Source organism: Ruditapes philippinarum, unplaced genomic scaffold (genome assembly GCF_026571515.1).
Source record: "Ruditapes philippinarum isolate M1 unplaced genomic scaffold, ASM2657151v2 ctg1306_1_1_1_1, whole genome shotgun sequence".
NCBI classification, from domain to species: domain Eukaryota; kingdom Metazoa; phylum Mollusca; class Bivalvia; order Venerida; family Veneridae; genus Ruditapes; species Ruditapes philippinarum.
The window spans coordinates 80,370-99,078 of NW_026862496.1; the positions used below are offsets into that span (position 1 = coordinate 80,370).

Consider the following 18,709-nt stretch of genomic DNA (forward strand, 5'->3'; position numbering starts at 1 on the left):
TTGTTCAAGAGGCTCACGTTATCACGTTATTTAAGCTTACAACCCTTTACAATGTGAAAAAGAAATAAAGCTTTATAACCAATAACAGCATACTAGATCCCAATATCAGTGAATAATCTGATATTTACCAATTGTTTAACAAGCAGACTAAGTCTAGGTTAAATAACAGTCCTACTAAATGACTTGTGTCTGAAACTGTTAAATGTACGGCAATATTACATATGATTAGAACAAATTATTCTTATGGAAAGTTTTAACACTGCTATCATGGTCATGATTATGTACATGTACAAATAAGTAATAAGCAGATAAGTTTATGTTACTTACCAAACTGTTCCTGTGTAAGGCAATGGTTTGTAGATAATCCAAAATGCACGAGTTTTCCGTGCAGTGACAACTATGCTATGATGTACTGTCAATTTACTGGTGCATAATTAATAGGTTAGTAAACATTTTTGATATCTCAATATCATGTAAAACCGGTTTGATTTTTATCAATGTGTATAACCATGCGGTCTATTGTTCGGGTAATAGTTGAGTTTGGGGAATTTGGCGAGTTTAATGGCGGCGCACATACGTTAAACAAGGTCCCAGTCAACATTACCGCTCGTCCAGTTATAACAGCTTCTTTTTCTTTTTGGTTATAGTACAGTTATAGTGATTTAGTATGAATGTCAAAATACTACTTTGTTTACATTTTGCTACTTTTACGACAATTTTTTTTAAGAATCTGCTCTACTTTTTCAGGCGATACGGTGCATCATTCATGAAATCGGCGAAACTTTGTCTTAGTCTTTATATATTCGTTATTGTATTATCACAACGACAACTCTCAAAAATTGAATAAATGCACCCGCCGGGTCATCAATTACATCATTTCACGAGTGATGTGGAAACATAATAGCTTGGAAATATCTTAATGAGGTTTAAAATATAATATGATACTGGTTCATTTACCTAGCGTGGGTTCGTTTCGGCCATAGACTTACACGAGTTTGCGTTCTTTTTCATTGTTTTCACATTCCTGTATTACTATGTACAGATGTACGCGCTTTCTGCATAAAGTCTAGTGGAACGGTAGAGAAAAAGTACATTAAATTCACGATATTTTACAGAAATGATAGAATATCAAACATGAAAGAAAATGTTAAGAAATTGACATAAAGAGATAAATAAATCGAACAAGCAACTTCTGCAGAATCCTTGTATTAACAGAATACTTATTCAATGATAATTTATCGAAGTTCTATATTAAAACATAAACATGGCTTTTTAACATAATATTTACGGTAGTTTGAACGTCTTTTTGATGCTGTATAATTTGACAGACATTTCAATTAAAGTAAATCTGTAAACTATCACTTGAAACAATCTTCTGTATAAAAAAATCAAACCAGTTTTTCAAGTTTTGTAAATACAGCTCGATGTCGTACATTATAAAGTAGATAAATAATTAACCGATATTTAAACCTTAATTATATTTTTTTCATAGTGAAATTCAATTTTAAACTGTACTTAACTTCTTTGGTATTTTAGTTAATGCGATATGTTCCGTTGACTAGTACATAAGTATTAAAACATAAGTATTATTCTACTTTCATCCTCTGGCCTCTTCTCTTATATCATATACATTAATTGTTCAAAATTTTCAATAATAAAAATCTCTTTCCATTTTAAATCTTCATTAATGATCGTGCTTTAAAATGTAATTTTAATTTTGTATTGCATATCAAAAGGATTTAAATGCCCATTTAGCCTCAAAATGCTCTAATTTTATTTCTGTAAAGCTTTTTACTTTTGGTGTTCTGTTACCATTTTCGTCATAGTTTGTAAAGCTTAACCATAGTTTGCTTCTTCTGTTCTCTGACAATAAGAACAGTTATAGTGATTTGGTATTTTGTATGGAAGTCAAAATATACCACTTTGTTAACATTTCACTATCTTTATTACAAATTATTTTACATTCAGCACTACTATCACCAGTGGTAAAACACGAAACACGCAATAAATACATTCCTTTATTAAAAAAATAATTAAATACATATGAGCCGTGTCACGACAAAACCAACATAATGCGTTTGCGATCAGCATGAATCCAGACCAGCCTGCGCATCCGCGCAGTCTGATCAGGAATCATGCTGTTCGCTATCAGTTTCTCTACTTGTAATAGAGTTGGTAAGCGAACAGCATGGATCCTGATCAGACTGCGCGGAAGCGCAGGCTGGTCTGGATCCATGTTGGTCGTAAACGCACTATGTTGGTTTTGTCGTGACGCGGCTCATATATGCCTCTTTTTATGAAGAAAAAGATGTATGTGTATAGCTAAAGTTTTGAGACATAATGTGCAATACGACCAGGTCACTTTTGCCGTAACTACTTTCTTTACAATCTATAAGTATTTAAACATCATTCAATAGTGCATCAAAATGTATCTTTGTTTAACATATTCGTACTAACCGCGCCTTTTTCCATTTCAGTGAAAACATCTGATAGAGAAATATTTGTATAAGGATAACTAAAAATTCATGGCTTTAATAGAATATAAATATTAAAAATTACATATCTCATTCATGTGAAAAAAGCTTATTTTATTATTATTTTTTTTTTGTATGCATTGGTCTATTTTTGACCTTTAATTCTTCTTTACTAAGATACGTTATTCAATTCATTACAAAATTAATTTGAAATTTTTTACCCAAAATATCCGCTTAATATATAGTTAATACAAAGGTATTAAAAGACCATAACTTAACAATGGGATTATTCGAATTAATCCGCAATGAAATACATGTCTCAAATATATTTCAATACCAGTATTTGATCATATCAAAAGTTCAGACTTTAAATTCGTCACGGGTTTTTTTCAAGAGACCATGATTATTTGCTTAACAAAGACTTAACAATCCGTGGATTTCGGCCAGCATCCTGAGAATATTTTTTCTTTTCGTGGGAAATCATGAAATATAATGGATAATATTGGAATATGAGTAAACATTCAATGTTCTGATATGTTTAAATGCAGACGATAATATAATGTGAAACCTGTTAAAAATGGATATTTATTAGATATTTGGCTGGAGGGATTATTTTTTTCGATTAGAGATATAAACATTTTATTAAAATGTCAGAGACGGATGTTCAACGGCTTTCACTCGTGGGAGTAAATCCGAACAGCCGCTCATTGAAGTTTCTTAACACAAAGAACAACATAGCGGCAATGTCGTTAAAGAAACAGATTGCTTTATACGAGAGACAGAAGACATTCAGCATCTCACTGATTGACTCAAAAAGACATGACGCACAGGCTTTACTAAAACAAGTGAAAAAGCTGGAACAAGATTCAGAAGAAAATCAAAGGTGTGTTGCTAAATCAAACGTCATAGCGAGAGTGATGGTGATAGAATTTAAATAAATACATAAATATCTCCCTTAAAGTAAAAAAAAGACAATATATATACTGAAAAATCACAGTATTCTTAAGAATCAGCTTTCACTGTTGTAGCATACGATATGCATGAACAACTAAATCACATTTTGTAGAAATATGAAAAAAAAATATTTTGTTATTAAGACAGCTTGATATTTTAACAATTTTATTTATTTCATGACTTTCATAAAAACATTCACAAGGTAAGATTATCAGATATATCTCACTGTGATGTTATTATTCTAAATATTATAAGTATCGTTGCTTCTATTGATGTGATGAAAAATGTAATCAAACTTCAACCAAGAACTGTCTAGCCCTGCCGTACAGAATTCAGGGTTGAGAATTTTTATTTAGTTCAATAGATCAGTTTAAAGCATAACCATTCCAGCTTATTTTATCAAATTTCAAAAAAAAATATTGTGCCAAATATCTTATCCATAAGCTTTGAAGTTTCTGATAAGAAGTCTTTTAGTTATTTCACTATATAAATTAAGTGATCCCCGGGTTGCAGCGAATTTTGCCACCATGTGTATGATTTATATAACTTTTGTAGAAGTCCGTTTGACTATGTTACAAACTAAATATTAAATCTTTATGCATTGCGGTTTTATAAAACAAGACTTAATGTGTATTCCTATATAACTCAAAGGGCATAATTTATATAAAGGGGACCACAAGGCAATGAATGATACATGTACAATATCTAAGCTTTTGTCATTTCAGTTTTCTAAGAAGAATTAACTTTTTTTTTTTGGTTAAAAATTTGGTCAAAATCCACTGGGTATTTTAGGCGGAGATGTTGTTTAAAGAAATTGTGGGTAAACGACGGACGATGAACGACGGACACAATTTCAATGCCATCACAGAAATAAAAAATTATCAAATTATTAAGCAATGTATCTCTATAGTCTCATTTGTAGAGAAATATCAGAAATCAATTTATAATATTCAATTACCTTCCTCAGCTGTAGAGATATCGGAAGCGTCGCCTTGTCTATTTCTCTAATATATATAGGTAAAATTCTTCTAAATTATTTATCATTTAAGGATTTTATATAACATTTGAAGTGCTTATCTTTATAAAAGCATTTCCTTTTACCTGACTCCACAAACACGAGGTTAACGTGTTACCTGACTCCACAAACACGAGGTTAACGTGTTACCTGACTCCACAAACACGAGGTTAACGTGTGTATGATAAGAGGCTGATACTAGACACTTTTAAACTAGCAAATTTTTGGTCACGCAAACAAATTTTCTCGAAAACTGTGTTAATAAAACACTGGAACTATATATATGTATAGTTTTCATCTTACATAACACAGCCATTCAGGGGAATTGACTGGATTGAATACTGACAATGTCTTGATATCTTTTATGAACAAATGTCGACAAATTATAAATTGTAATAGTTTTGAACGAGAATTTGACGAGGAATTCACCCACGTATGTAAGTGACGCGACATGCACAAGTAGTCCCTAAGGAACAATGTTAGACTTTTAATATCGTTTAACTAAAGTGATTTTATCATTGACATTGAACATTGAAACTATAGTAACATAAAATCATGGTTTGAAGCAGACAAGCTTAAACGTCGTAGTTCAATAAACTTGTAACACATTCAGTTCAATTACTTTTCAAAATATATTTGTATTACAATTACTGTCTGCTGTCTGATTCTAATTCTCATTAAGGGGAGCGGTGACCTAGTGGTTAAGGTGTCTGCCTATCAACCCAGGGATCATGGGTTCGAGTCCTAATCGGGTCACGACCATGTTTCTTCATATGATATCAGTACTGGTTGGTTCCAGGAAGGTCGAAAGTGATTAATATAAGTTGCAAGAACTTGTTTAGCAATCGAGCCTAAATAAATATGTTTAAACCATTCACATGATTATTGAATATAGAAATTATTTGTTATTTTCAACTGTATTAATGTTCACAGCAGCTTGCATAAATAGTAATTTTCTTTTTTTATTACTGTATTATTTTAATATTTATGGAACTATTCAATACGATATCGAATGTTTCTCTTGTAGCAACCGCATAAATCACAAATGAAAACTAAATCTCAGGAGTTAATCAGTGAGAAGGGATTATCATTTGGATTAGGATTTATAATCTAACATTTAATACAATCTTGAAGTATTACCAGGGTCTGTTTGATTTAACCGTGCCATGGGCACATGTCAGGGCTAAATGACGAAATCTTCTCATTACACGTTGGTTTTTGTTGTTATTTTTGAGTGTGTGTGTTTGTTGTTTTTGTTGTTGTTTTTGATATATCGTGACTTGATGATAATGATACATTTCCGATCCTAGAAGATCGTGCAGCACGACATTGTTGTCGTGTTTCTCCTATTTGAGTTTTTTATAGTCGGTGGTTGCAGTATTTTTTCTTGGATATTGTATAATCAGGATATGTTACCAGTTTTTTAAATGTGTCGTTTGACGTGTAATCTGTGATATTCAGGCTTCATAATCTCTGATGTCCTTTCAAAAGTTTCGCCAATTGTTTCTCGTTTGGGCCATACGCAATCTTTTACTCGTGGATCATGCGCCACTTTTCATGGTATGACACAAACTTGTCACACTGCTTGAAGGTTTTGCAACATTTTCAATTTTTCCGTTTTTGGCGTTTTTTATGGAATCTCTACATTTTTAGGTCAGAAAGTAGAAGGAAGCAAGTCCTTATAAGCATTAAAACTTTTGTTGTTGTTATGTTTTTTATGGTAACTTTAAATAATTTGCATAATGAGCAGATAAAACATTCATTATTTTATACCCCACACACACACATGCCTCTCATTTATTGATGTTTTTCTATCTATTTTACATCGGATATGTCGACTTTTAATGAAGTAATGTTATATAAGCAGTGGCGACGTCCTATTACCTCAAATGGTAAAGCGTTGGGGTGTTAATCGAATTTGGCAACACATGTTCTTTTACCAGACGGTGCAGGTCACTTTTGTTGTGATTTGTGATTGATCATGAAATCTTTTCTACTGTCATTCGAATTGTACCTCTGTCCTGGCAGATACAGAAATAATAATAGTTCTTGCAAAATTGAAGCATCCAGTACTGGCAAATGTCTTGACAGCCTGCCCATGAATGATCCAGTGGCCGAACTGTGCTCTGGTGAATTCAAAGTGGCCTACATCCGTAATCTGGAAGGTAAACTTCAAATACTACCACCGAAATGTTAGCAGTAATTTTTTGTCTGTTTTTAATGTATGCATTCTATCTATTTGGACATGAGATACCATTTAAAAACAAATCATTAGTTGTTGTTTTTTCAACAGCAGGTTATACTTTGATAAAAGTAAAACACACAAGCTAGGAAAGATATTTTTCTAACTTCATTGAACTAATTTCGTAAACTTGTTTGCAAATCAATTATCTGTCAAACATATCAAGAACAGAACTGAACAGAAGAGAAGTTTTATCAAAGACATTATTTTCATTTTTATTCAATGACATATTTTAATGTTGAATAATGCCTAAGCCGGTGCTAGGGGGCGTGGACGGTTCTTTACACTTACCACTACCGTCCATGAACAGGCTCAATCAAACTGAGCCTGCAACAGTTTAAATTCTGTCGTTTTGAGCGTTTTTTGAGGATTCTGTTTTTCTCCATCTTACAACAAGAAATTTCAAGACAGCAACATTACAAGTGACAAAAGTGGTTTTACCAATACTCTTATATAATACAGAAAAAGATGTATCATTAAATTCTTAAAACTTAAATTTCATGTAATAAATTAGAAGGAAATTGCTATAAATATAAACTAGTAAAAAACAGACCTTTCTTTGGAATGTCATTGATATAAGAAAATAAGCTAAAAATTTTAGTTTTTGGATATTTATCTACTTATAACATTAAGCCGAGAAATAGATACATATCTTCTAAATTGATACTGGTATATAATATTTGACTAGCAGCCTTTATGAAATGTATAATGAAATTGAATATTTGAATTAATATGTTTACATACAACAAAATGCATTGACTGGGAAAATAAAGACAACTGAAATTATATTTTTCTACCATGCATCTAAACATAATTATGAAACTTAAGGTATATAAAGTTATATAAAGTTAATAGTATTAGACAAGACTAAAAAATCCCTAATTCATAAGTTATTGGTCTATGACCGATTTTGCTGCGAATAATGTCTAGAGCAATGATTTATATTTTAAATGACACTTTTCTTTTATTGCAGGTTACTGGGTCGTGATTGCGGTTCTATCACTCCGCCACAAGTGACGAAGCAGCGACGACGACGAAAAATCCGTCTCGCACGGACTGCTCCGGCTAACATGCACCACTCCGATGATGAAATGCAGCACACGGCCTCAAACAGAAGACATCAAGAAATTAGATCCGGTCCAGAAACCCAGGCAGAAAAAGATCACGTGCTTAAACTAAACAGAAAACAATCCATGTTTTTACAACTACCTGGCAAAGGTAAACAAACGCATGCCTACTATGATATTGATGTACCTAAGAGACCAGAACTGCCTAAACCTAACCCTAAAACATTACTAGATGTAATGGTTGGACTCAATGCGTTTTCACATTTACCAAGAGCGCGAAGTAATTCCAATGAAATGAGCGATACGTACCGCGGTGATAGCCGGATGTCAATTATTGACGAGGATTCCATGTATGGAAGCCATGAAAATATTGCAAGATCTTTTATGACGCAGTGGAAAAATAAAGTAGCATCTCGAAAAATAAGTATAATAAATAAACTCGATACTCAAATGGCAGTCCCAACTTTACAACGATGCGACTCTATAGCTCTAAGCAGCGTACCGGAAGAGGACATATCATTACGCGGAAATTCGCGCGCACATCGGAAGTCAAAATGGACGTTGCGTCATCAGATGAAACAGCCATCTCTACCAGCTATTGATGATGAAGAGGAAAGAAAGGAGCAATTCATGGAATGGATGTCTGAGCAGAAAGCTAAGTTTAGAATAGAGAAGGAGTCAATATTTGCAAATTATCCGAAAGATAAACAGGCCCAGAGAAGAAGGTCGTTTACGTGTTGGCTACAAGAAAGACAAGAAAATAACCAGCAATATGAAAGTAGTGATGAAGAAGAAGACGAAGATATAGCTGATGGTCTGCAGGAATTTCTTAGAGAGGGAAATGATGATGATGATATTGGAAAACCTACAAATATCGGTGATTTAATGAAGACATTATTGAAAATAAAGACTAGATTTAAAGACCCTCTTGATGCACGCGTTAAACGATTCAATAAAGAAATCGATGCTAAAAAGGCAAAAGACGACGCTCTAAGAAATAAAGAACCGTCGGCGTCACAAAAACGCCGATGGAAAATGTTAATGTACGGAATTGATGCAGCCCTAGCAGATTCTAGCGACGATGACGATAATTACTACAACACTATATGATTGTTCTTCTTGGACATAATAACTTCATTTTCAAACGTCACTGTAAATATATCTTTTAAGACTTTAGAGTAAGGAAAGAAGAAGTGTAAGAAATTGGAAAAACAGGAACGTTTGTTTATATGTTCAAAATAAAATAAATAAATAAATAAATCGTCACATTTAATAGTTATAATAACTTTTAAAAAATAATTTTTAGTTGGTCATTTTAGATTTTTGAAATAACATGTATGTGATTCACTTATTCCGATCGGTCTGTCTTAAAAGCTTATTAAAATAATAACCTTGAAGGTTTGATGTTGTCATAATTATGACGTTGGCACTGTCAGTTTGATTTATCAAATACGACGTAAAAGAAAAAAAATGTTTAAATGCAAGTGAAAATTTCACGGTCATGTAGAGACATATTCGAAAATTAAAATACGATATTAACATTTGTGTTACGCTTGAATTCAATCCAAATAATAACTAGAACTGTATCCAAAGGACACGGATGCCCCCACTGTGCAGATGTGCTCGTAAACAAGAGCATGCATATCTGTATGTAAGGTTTTTATGTGGAACTTTTTATTAAAATCTGCCATCCGGTTTAAGAGGAGTTGCGTTCACAAAATTCTATATGGTATATAGTGAAAAAATCAACAAAGGGCCATAATTCTGTTAAATTTGGTCGCAGCAAAAATTCATTCCTTAACTACCATCTACACATTAAGGTTGTTCATCCCTGGAAGTTTAAGCAAAATCTGCCATCCGGTTTAAGAGGAGTTGCGTTCACAAGATTTCGGGACGTACGGACAGACGAACGGACGGACGTAATCTGGAGGGTCTGCAACGCTATAAATATAATAATAATAATAATAATAATAATAAAATCTTTTTTATTTATAGAAGGTAACATACAAAGTTTACACAGTAAGAAGTATACTTATTTTCAGTATGGCCTTCTGATTTAACAATAACAAACAATAAAAAAGTAGATCTATACAAAATTTAAAATCTTTTTGTATAAACAAAAAAAAAAAATAATATATATATATATATATATTATATTCTTGAATGTAAAGGTTAGATATTTTTATTTATTCATCCGACTGACACTCATTAATTATAGTAATTGTAGATAAACTCGTAGTGATTTATAAACAAGAGCGATCAGTGATCTCATGATGGCAAATTTTATGTTGACTTGGTGCTAATCATTCCTGTAAAGTTTGGATAAAATTGCACCAGTAGTTTATGAGGAGTAGTCCGGACAAGCTTTTGTGTACCTGGCAACACACAGAAAAAAACACCTTTTTATCAAAGGGCCATAACTCGGCCAAAAATCATTCAACCGGAAAACCCGTGCAATATGCGCAAGGACTTGAGCTACAGATCAATCCTGTAAAGTTTCATCGAAATTGCATTAGTGGTATAAGAGAAGTAGTCCGGACAAACTTTAAAAATAAAAATTATTAAAGGGCCATAACACTGACAAAAATCATTGAACCGGAAAATGCTGACAATATGCACAACTAGACTTGGTACTGATCATTCCTGTAAAGTTTGGATGAAATTGCACCAGTAATTTATGAGGAGTAGTCCGGACAAGCTTTTGTTTATCTGGCAACACACAGAAAAAAACACCTTTTTATCAAAGGGCCATAACTCGGCCAAAAATCATTCAACCGGAAAACTCGTGCAATATGCGCAATGACTTGAGCTACAAATCAATCCTGTAAAGTTTCATCGAAATTGCATTAGTGGTATAAGAGAAGTAGTCCGGACAAACTTTAAAAATAAAAATTATTAAAGGGCCATAACTCTGACAAAAATCACTGAACCGGAAAATGCTGACAATATGCACAACTAGACTTGGTACTGATCATTCCTGTAAAGTTTGGATGAAATTGCACCAGTAGTTTATGAGGAGTAGTCCGGACAAGTTTTGTGACGGACGGGCAGACGGACAGACAGACGGACAGACAGACGATCGGACAGACAGACGACGGAGAAGTGATCCCTATATGTGTTAACTACTCCGTAGAGGCGACACAAAAAAGGAGAAAAAAGAATCATATCAGCATTTACAACAATTAAAATATAAATTGGTTAATTTTCATCATGTATCTAACTGTAGACTTAGAAAATAAATTTTACAGGTGTTTTTGAAGGATTGTAAAGTCGAACATTGTTTGATAGTAATAGGTAATTTATTCCAAACGTCAATACTGAAATAAGAAAAAGAATCCTTTAAATAATTTGTATGAGGTATACTTTTCAGAACAAGATCTTTATGCGCGATTGAGCGTAAATTGTGTAATTTATTGTGAGAGAAACTAAAAATTTCACTCATATATAACGGTGCCAGATTGTTTAAAGATTTATACACCATAATTGCTGTGTGGTATTTCACTCTAAAATTGAACTTCAGCCATTTAAAAAGATCTAATGTTGGTGAACGTATTGGTCTATTAAGTGTAATTTTTGCAGCTCTTTTTTTAATTGAGTTTACTTTATGATGTATGAGTATGTGTCCTTTCCCCATACCGTACAACAATAGTCAAGCTCAGGAAGGATGTACGCCTTTTTACTTCGTAAGGTAAAAAGTGATATGTTTGAAGAGGGCAATTTTTGTATTTAGTTTTTTGCAAACAGAGTCTATTTGATAATGCCAGTTTAATGTATTATCTATATAAATGCCCAATAACTTATGAACTGTAACATTTTCAAGAGTTGTATCATTTACTTTCAGTAGGAGAGGATTACATTTTTTCACCTTTTTTGAAGAACCTATCATCATGCATTTTGTTTTTATTGGGTGCAAAGACATATTATTAAGGAAACACCAATCATTTATAAAATTTAATTCTTTTTGTAAATTATCTTGTATTTCCAGTAAATAGTCACCGGATTGGTAAAGTGTAGTCATCCGCATATAAGTCTATATTAAGATCATTACGGAGTATAGATATATCATTTATATTAGGTATTGTGGGTAAAAATGGCGGACGTGTTTTCAATTTTGGATCTATGTTGAAATATTTTTGGATTTATATTCAATATTATGGACATCAATTTTAGCACATTTCTAGCAAAATCAAGTATGATGCCGACAGACCGATATTCTAATAGGTTTGAGCCTCTCTCTGATAGTTATGAAGAGCAGCGCGGCAAGAGAGTTCGCCGCTCAACAGGTGGCGGATCATTACATGGACATCAGGTAGATACACCTGTTTTACAATCATTTGAAAACCTTGAAGAATTGAAGAAATTACCGAGTGACGAAAAATTAAATGTTATTCTCGAAGGTATGTCGAATATGGGTTTACTGAAATACAGACTAGATAGCATTGAATCTACAGTGTATATTAATTGTGCACGAAATGAGGTCACTGACCAACGTGTAAAACTTTTAGAATATAGGTCGATTGATTTGGAGGCCCGGGCAAGAGAACAAAACGTAATACTAACTGGTGTACCCGAAATAGCCCGAGAAAATTGTATAGATGTCGTTGCAGACGTTATTAAAAATAATCTAGATCTTGATCCTAAAACTTTTAATATTTATGACGCCTATAGATTAGGTAGAGTTTTCAAGCCACGTGCACCACATCTTTCACCAACGAAACCGCAACATAGATTTATACTTGTGTCACTTAGCCATAGAGTTGAAGCAGAAATTCTTATGCGGAATGCTCATAAACTAAAGGACACCAACATTGGTCTAACGCGTGACTTGCCTAGAGAAATCAGTGATGCGAGGAAAGCTCTGTGGCCTAAATTTAAAGCAGAGCGGGCAATACACGGTCCAAAGGAAGTACAGATAATATATCCAGCAGCACTTAAAGTCAAGGGCAAAATCATTCATGACATGTTTCCCGATTGGTATGAGACATTGAGAGGATCACGCCATACCAGCGTTCACAAACGGGTTGCAGAGACAGTAAAGCAAAACTCAGACACAATGCGCCAGGCCTTTGATACTCACTATAGAGATCAACATGTAGAGCCATGTGAATCTGAAACTATAGAGGATATATGCCCAGACACTGACCAGAATATCACCGCCACAGTACCTCCTTGCACAGAAGAGACCCAGACACGCGAACGCCCACTTATATCTGAACCTTATGTACATACTTCATGTGACAAAGAATCTAAGAAAGCAAGCCAAAATAATGGACAACCTCTGTTGAGCGACCGTTTAACAAACAGTCGCACGGACAAGAATAAGTCTCCGCGAGGCAAAGGTCCTTCGTTTCGAAAAAATGTTTCCGCATCTGATGGTTCCAATTCTACGGACGTTAACCGGATTAAATCAAGCAGATACGTGAATAACAATAAAGGTCGTACTAGTTAGCACGTGCCGGGGGCAGAGACAGAGACTATCGAACATGTACAAGCAAGTACTTTTTTAACATCTGAAGACTATGAAAGTGTCACATTCGAGAATAATGTTATTTATTTATGTGCAAAATGTATAAATTTACCTAGCACGTCAAAATTCAAAATTTGTGAACATTATAAGCCACACGTCTTATCTGACTTTGATAAAAGGAACACTGAAGATATAGCTTATAGCCCGAATATCTCGGAAGATTTTATATCTCATTGTGAAGGCTATTCTAAGCATACATCTGAAAGTTTTACATGCATTAAAGATTTAAATATTGGTAGTCTGAATGTTTGTGGTCTTAAACAAAGATGTAATTATCCTGATTTTTTAGATTTAGTGAGAAGCTATGACATTTTTTGTGTTCAAGAGTCAAAACTTGATATCTATGATGTTATAAATGTACCAGGATATAAATTTTATTCTAAACCTAGGTCTAAAGGATACTATAGGAAATCAGGAGGGCTCGGTATTTTTGTTAAAGACTGTATTTCTTTAAATGTTGAAGTGCTAGAATCCAATAGTGATTATGTTTTATGGATAAAAATTGATTGCATCATTTTTGATAAACAAGAGCACTTGATATTAGGAGCCGTCTATGTACCTCCACTACAATCTCGTTTTTTTAATGACGATGATTTTTTCAATTTTGAAAATGATGTTTCTGATAAATGTTCTTTGTATAAATATTGTATTCTCATCGGTGATGTTAATGGTCACACAGCATCTTTACCTGATTATGTAAGCTTTGATAACTTTTTAACAACATTTTTTGATTTAGATGAGTCTTTTCTCAGTGAATTTAACTGTATTGAATATTTAGAAGAAAATAATTTCCAAGCGAAAAGAAACTCTTCTGATAACAAAACGAATGCTACTGGTTTAAGATTTTTAGAACTGTGTAAAAGTAATAATCTTTTTATTGCAAACGGTCGTATGTGTGAAGATAAGGTTGTTGGTAAATGCACTTTTAGAGGAACTTCCGTTATTGACTACGTTGTTTTTTCGCACAATTGTTTTAGTCTTTTTTCTAATTTTCAAGTTCTTGATGTAGACAATTTATTTTCTGATGGCCATTCTGTACTAGCATTATCACTGACAATGTCCGTCAAAAATCAAGACTGTACTGCCGAAACCAATAAAACAAGTATGTCAAACTTAAGGCCTCCTAAATGGGAAAATGATAAAAAAATCGAGTTTATAGAAAATCTAAGCAAAAGCAAATTAGCAGAAATAAATGCAAAAATAAAACGGTTGACTATAAATATCACGAAATCAGAAATAAATGAAATCGCAGATGATATTGGCATATTATTTAACAATTCAGCTAAGGATACCTTTTCACGAAAACAATATACATGTACAAAAACAATGCGTAACTCTTCTTTTACAAAACCATGGTTTGGGCCTCAATGCAATAAAGCGAGACGGCGATATCATATCGCACGTAGAAATTATTTCATTCATAAAAACGACCAATACAGGTGTGAATTGAACCGCGCAAGTAAACACTATAAACAGACAATAAATACATATACATGTAAGCATAAAACAAGAAATGAGCGAAAACTTAGAGAATTGCATTCTAGACGCCCAAGAGATTTCTGGAAAATTCTAAATAATTTAAACGCAAATTCAACACCAGAAAACTCACCCGACGTCGAAACATTTTATAATTATTTTAAATCGGTAAATTCGGATAAAAATTATGATGACAGTGATAACTTTGACATGCCAGACGCCAATTTAAATCAAAACGAAATTTTGAACTGTAAAATCTCAAAGGAAGAAATAATAAAAATGATTGATAAAAGTAATAATTCAAAGGCAGCATCTCCTCAGGATTTTATATATAATGAATACCTTAAAAGTACAAAAGAGTTTATGGTTCCCATTTTGTGCGATTTTTTTAACAAAATTTTTGATTCGGGAATACTACCTGATTGTTGGCTAATCGGTACTATCGTCCCGTTATATAAAAAGAAAGGTTCGTCACGTGACCCTATGAATTATAGGCCAATAACTTTACTTAGTTGCTTAGGTAAAATTTTTACGGCGGTATTAAATGAAAGAATAAATAAGTATTTAACCAGCAATAACATTTTAAACGAGAACCAAGCCGGATTTAGGCAAAAGTATTCAACAACCGATCATGTGTTCACCTTAAAATTTCTCATTGATAAACTTAAAGCAAAAAAGAAAAAACTGTTTTGTTCATTTATTGATTTTTCAGCCGCTTTTGATAAAATATGGCGTATAGGCCTCTGGGGAAAATTGCTTAAAACGGGTATTAATGGCAAACTATTACAAATTATATATAATATGTACCAGGACATTAAATCTTGTGTATCTATTAACAATAGTATTTCTCCATTTTTCAAGAGTTACTGTGGGGTCCGTCAAGGGGAAAATTTGTCCCCAATTTTATTTTCTATATACCTTAATGACCTAGAAGAACATTTGTCTCGCAATAATCAAGGCATTGATATTGAAAACATTGACGACAATGGCCTTACATATTTAAAATTGTTTGTATTATTATATGCCGACGACACTGTCATTATAAGTGAAAACGAATCTGTTTTTCAAAATTTACTTAATGATTTTAATCTGTACTGTTTAGAATGGAAAATGACCGTGAATATTTCTAAAACTAAGATTATTGTGTTTGGAACTAATAAACCAGAAAACTTTAAATTTTATTTAGGAGGTTTAAATATTGAAATAGTTAAAGATTATAAGTATTTAGGTATTCTCTTTTCTTCATCGGGTAGTTTTCTAAATGCCCGTAAACTGATTGCAAGTCAGGCAAATAAAGCAATGCACCTTCTGTATACGCGAATCTTCAATTTGGATTTGCCACTTGATATTCAATTAAAACTATTCGATCAAACGATTCTTCCAATATTGACATATAATTGCGAGGTCTGGGGTCACGAAAATCTAGACATGATTGAAAGAATACATACCGATTTCCTTAGAAAAATTACTAAAAGTAAAAAGAGCACCCCACTTTACATGTTATATGGTGAACTTGGACGATATCCACTTGAAATTGTAATCAAATCGAGAATGATTCATTTTTGGAGTAAACTATTATCAAGTAATACAACGAAAATATCTCACATCTGTTATAATCATATGCTGAACTCTACTGTTAAATACAAGTGGTTAAACCACATAAAAACATATTAAACCAAACGGGCCATACATATATTTGGACATATCAAAACTCGCTCTTATTAACCAATACGTATAAGCATGTAAAAATGGTATTAATTGATCAATTCGTACAAAAATGGCACAGTCAGCTTGAAAACTCATCTAAAGGAATAAACTATAGGCTATTTAAAAATGATATATCATTTGAAGCATATCTAAATATACTACCAAATAATCTAAGGTTCACTCTTTTCCATTTTAGAACAGGAAATCATAAATTACCTGTTGAAATAGGAAGGTGGCGCAACTCACATCTTCCATATGAAGCGCGTAAATGCAATCTTTGTATGTTAAATGAAGTCGGTGATGAATTTCACTATATGTTAGTGTGTCCTTTTTTCTGTCTTCAAAGAAAGCGATACATCCCAACTTACTTTTTCAGTAGACCAAACGTGTTGAAATTTAAGGAATTATTATCAACAGAAAATTTTGATCTTCTTAAAAATATTGTATTTTTAGCACGTTCTATTATTGAACACTTTAAGACTAATAGCTAGAACAAGACAGGCCTAACGATTTTCTAAGTTAAATCCAAATGAATTCAAGTTCTTCATCATTTTCATATATTGCTCCCTGACTATCTTAGTAACGAACGATTTAATATTTATAGCCTTTCTTAGCGGTTGTAAATATTTGCAATATCGTAGTATTGTCTATGTACGTGAAAAGCGTGCACCTGTAGTGACGTATTAGTATTTTTCTCACGCCACCTGATATTACTTTGCATTAGTTTTCATTAGTATGTATGATAATTTGATAAATAACTATACAATTTATAGAAGAAATAATAACAAAATGTGTTAATTATTATATTTTTTTTAGTATCATAATGCTCTACTACTCTTTTGTTACACCTTTTCTAGAAGTAAACATATATATTGTATTACATACATGTATGTACATGTACTAACTATTTATCAGTTAATCATAAATGTATATTTGGAAACATAAACAACATTTCAGCAGTTTTGACAATATAATTACTGTCCCCATGTGATGAAAAAAGTTTAAAGTAGAATTTGTATTATGTATCATGTTACCCACTCTTTATTTTATGTTAATCAGTCATATTGTTACTATTGTGACGTGGCTTCTAATAAAAGTGATTGTTGTTGTTGTTGTTATATAAATCAAAATAGTAAGGGCCCAAGAATGGATCCTTGGGGAACTCCTGATTTTACCAGTAAAATGTCAAATTACCTACTTGAACTGTCTGTTTTCTGTTTGATAAATAGGAACGAAAAAAAAATACAGCTTTTTTTGAAAAATTATATAATTTCAATTTGTGTATTAAAATTTCATGATCGACAAGATCAAACGCTTTTCTTAAATCAAGGAAAATAGCACCTATCATTTTACCATTATCAATATCTTTGATCCAGGCATCAATTAATCTAAGTAATGCTGTATTACAAGAATGTTTTTTTCGAAACCCTGATTGTCTGTCATGTATAATTTTTTTTTTTTTTTTTTTTTAAAAATGCCTGAAGATGTGACGCAATATGTCGTTCAAATATTTTTGAGATGGAGGGTAGAATTGAAATTGGGCGATAATTTTCAGAAAAGTCTCTAATTCCTGATTTAAAATAGGTAAGACACGAGCTTCCTTAAGTTTATCAGGAAAAATACCCAAGTGAATACTCACTTTGTGAGGGCATAAAAATAGTACTGATGCGCCTGTCAAAAATATGTATATTTAGATGAATTTTAATGAATTTCTAAACAAATTACTTTTAAGGTCAATGTTATTGCCATCGTCATATTGAAATTTCCTAATTTTCAATATTTCTCGTTTATGGTAAGATCTATTAAGAACCAAAGGAAAAGCATGTAATGAAAAGTTGTCGTCCAAAAGCATCTTTTTTCCATGTATAAAAGCTCTAGCCTACATAGTGAAGATATCATATGTCCGCAGGCAGACGTATTTTATTTGTTTGTTTGTTTGTTTGATTTTACGCCTTTTTCAAACAGTATTTCAGTCATATAGGCGGGTAGTTTCCTAACCATCGTTCCTGTAGAGTTACACCAGTACTTGACTACCTTCCTCGTGCTAAACTACCAAATCATCTCCCGGGGATCGAACCCACGCCAGAGAGGTAACTGGATTAGAAGTCAACGACTCTAACCCCTCGACCACGGAGGCGGTACACAGACGTATTTAAAAGTATCAGTACCAACCTTGATTTGAAAATACCGTATAAAGCATCCATTTTAAATCATTCACGTTCCTTTGAGAAGGTGGAATAATGCTTA

The 18,709-nt window shown here is 32.7% G+C and overlaps 1 protein-coding gene across 1 annotated transcript; it reads left to right on the forward strand.

Annotated features, from left to right (window-relative positions):
* The first annotated feature begins 2,850 nt into the window (after window positions 1–2,850).
* Window positions 2,851–9,266, forward strand: LOC132719285 (uncharacterized). Its single transcript, XM_060703040.1, has 2 exons — window positions 2,851–3,357; window positions 7,659–9,266. The coding sequence occupies exons 1-2, from the start codon at window positions 3,122–3,124 to the stop codon at window positions 8,860–8,862; spliced, it is 1,440 nt and encodes a 479-aa protein (XP_060559023.1). The 5' UTR covers window positions 2,851–3,121; the 3' UTR covers window positions 8,863–9,266.
* The last annotated feature ends 9,443 nt before the right edge of the window (window positions 9,267–18,709 follow it).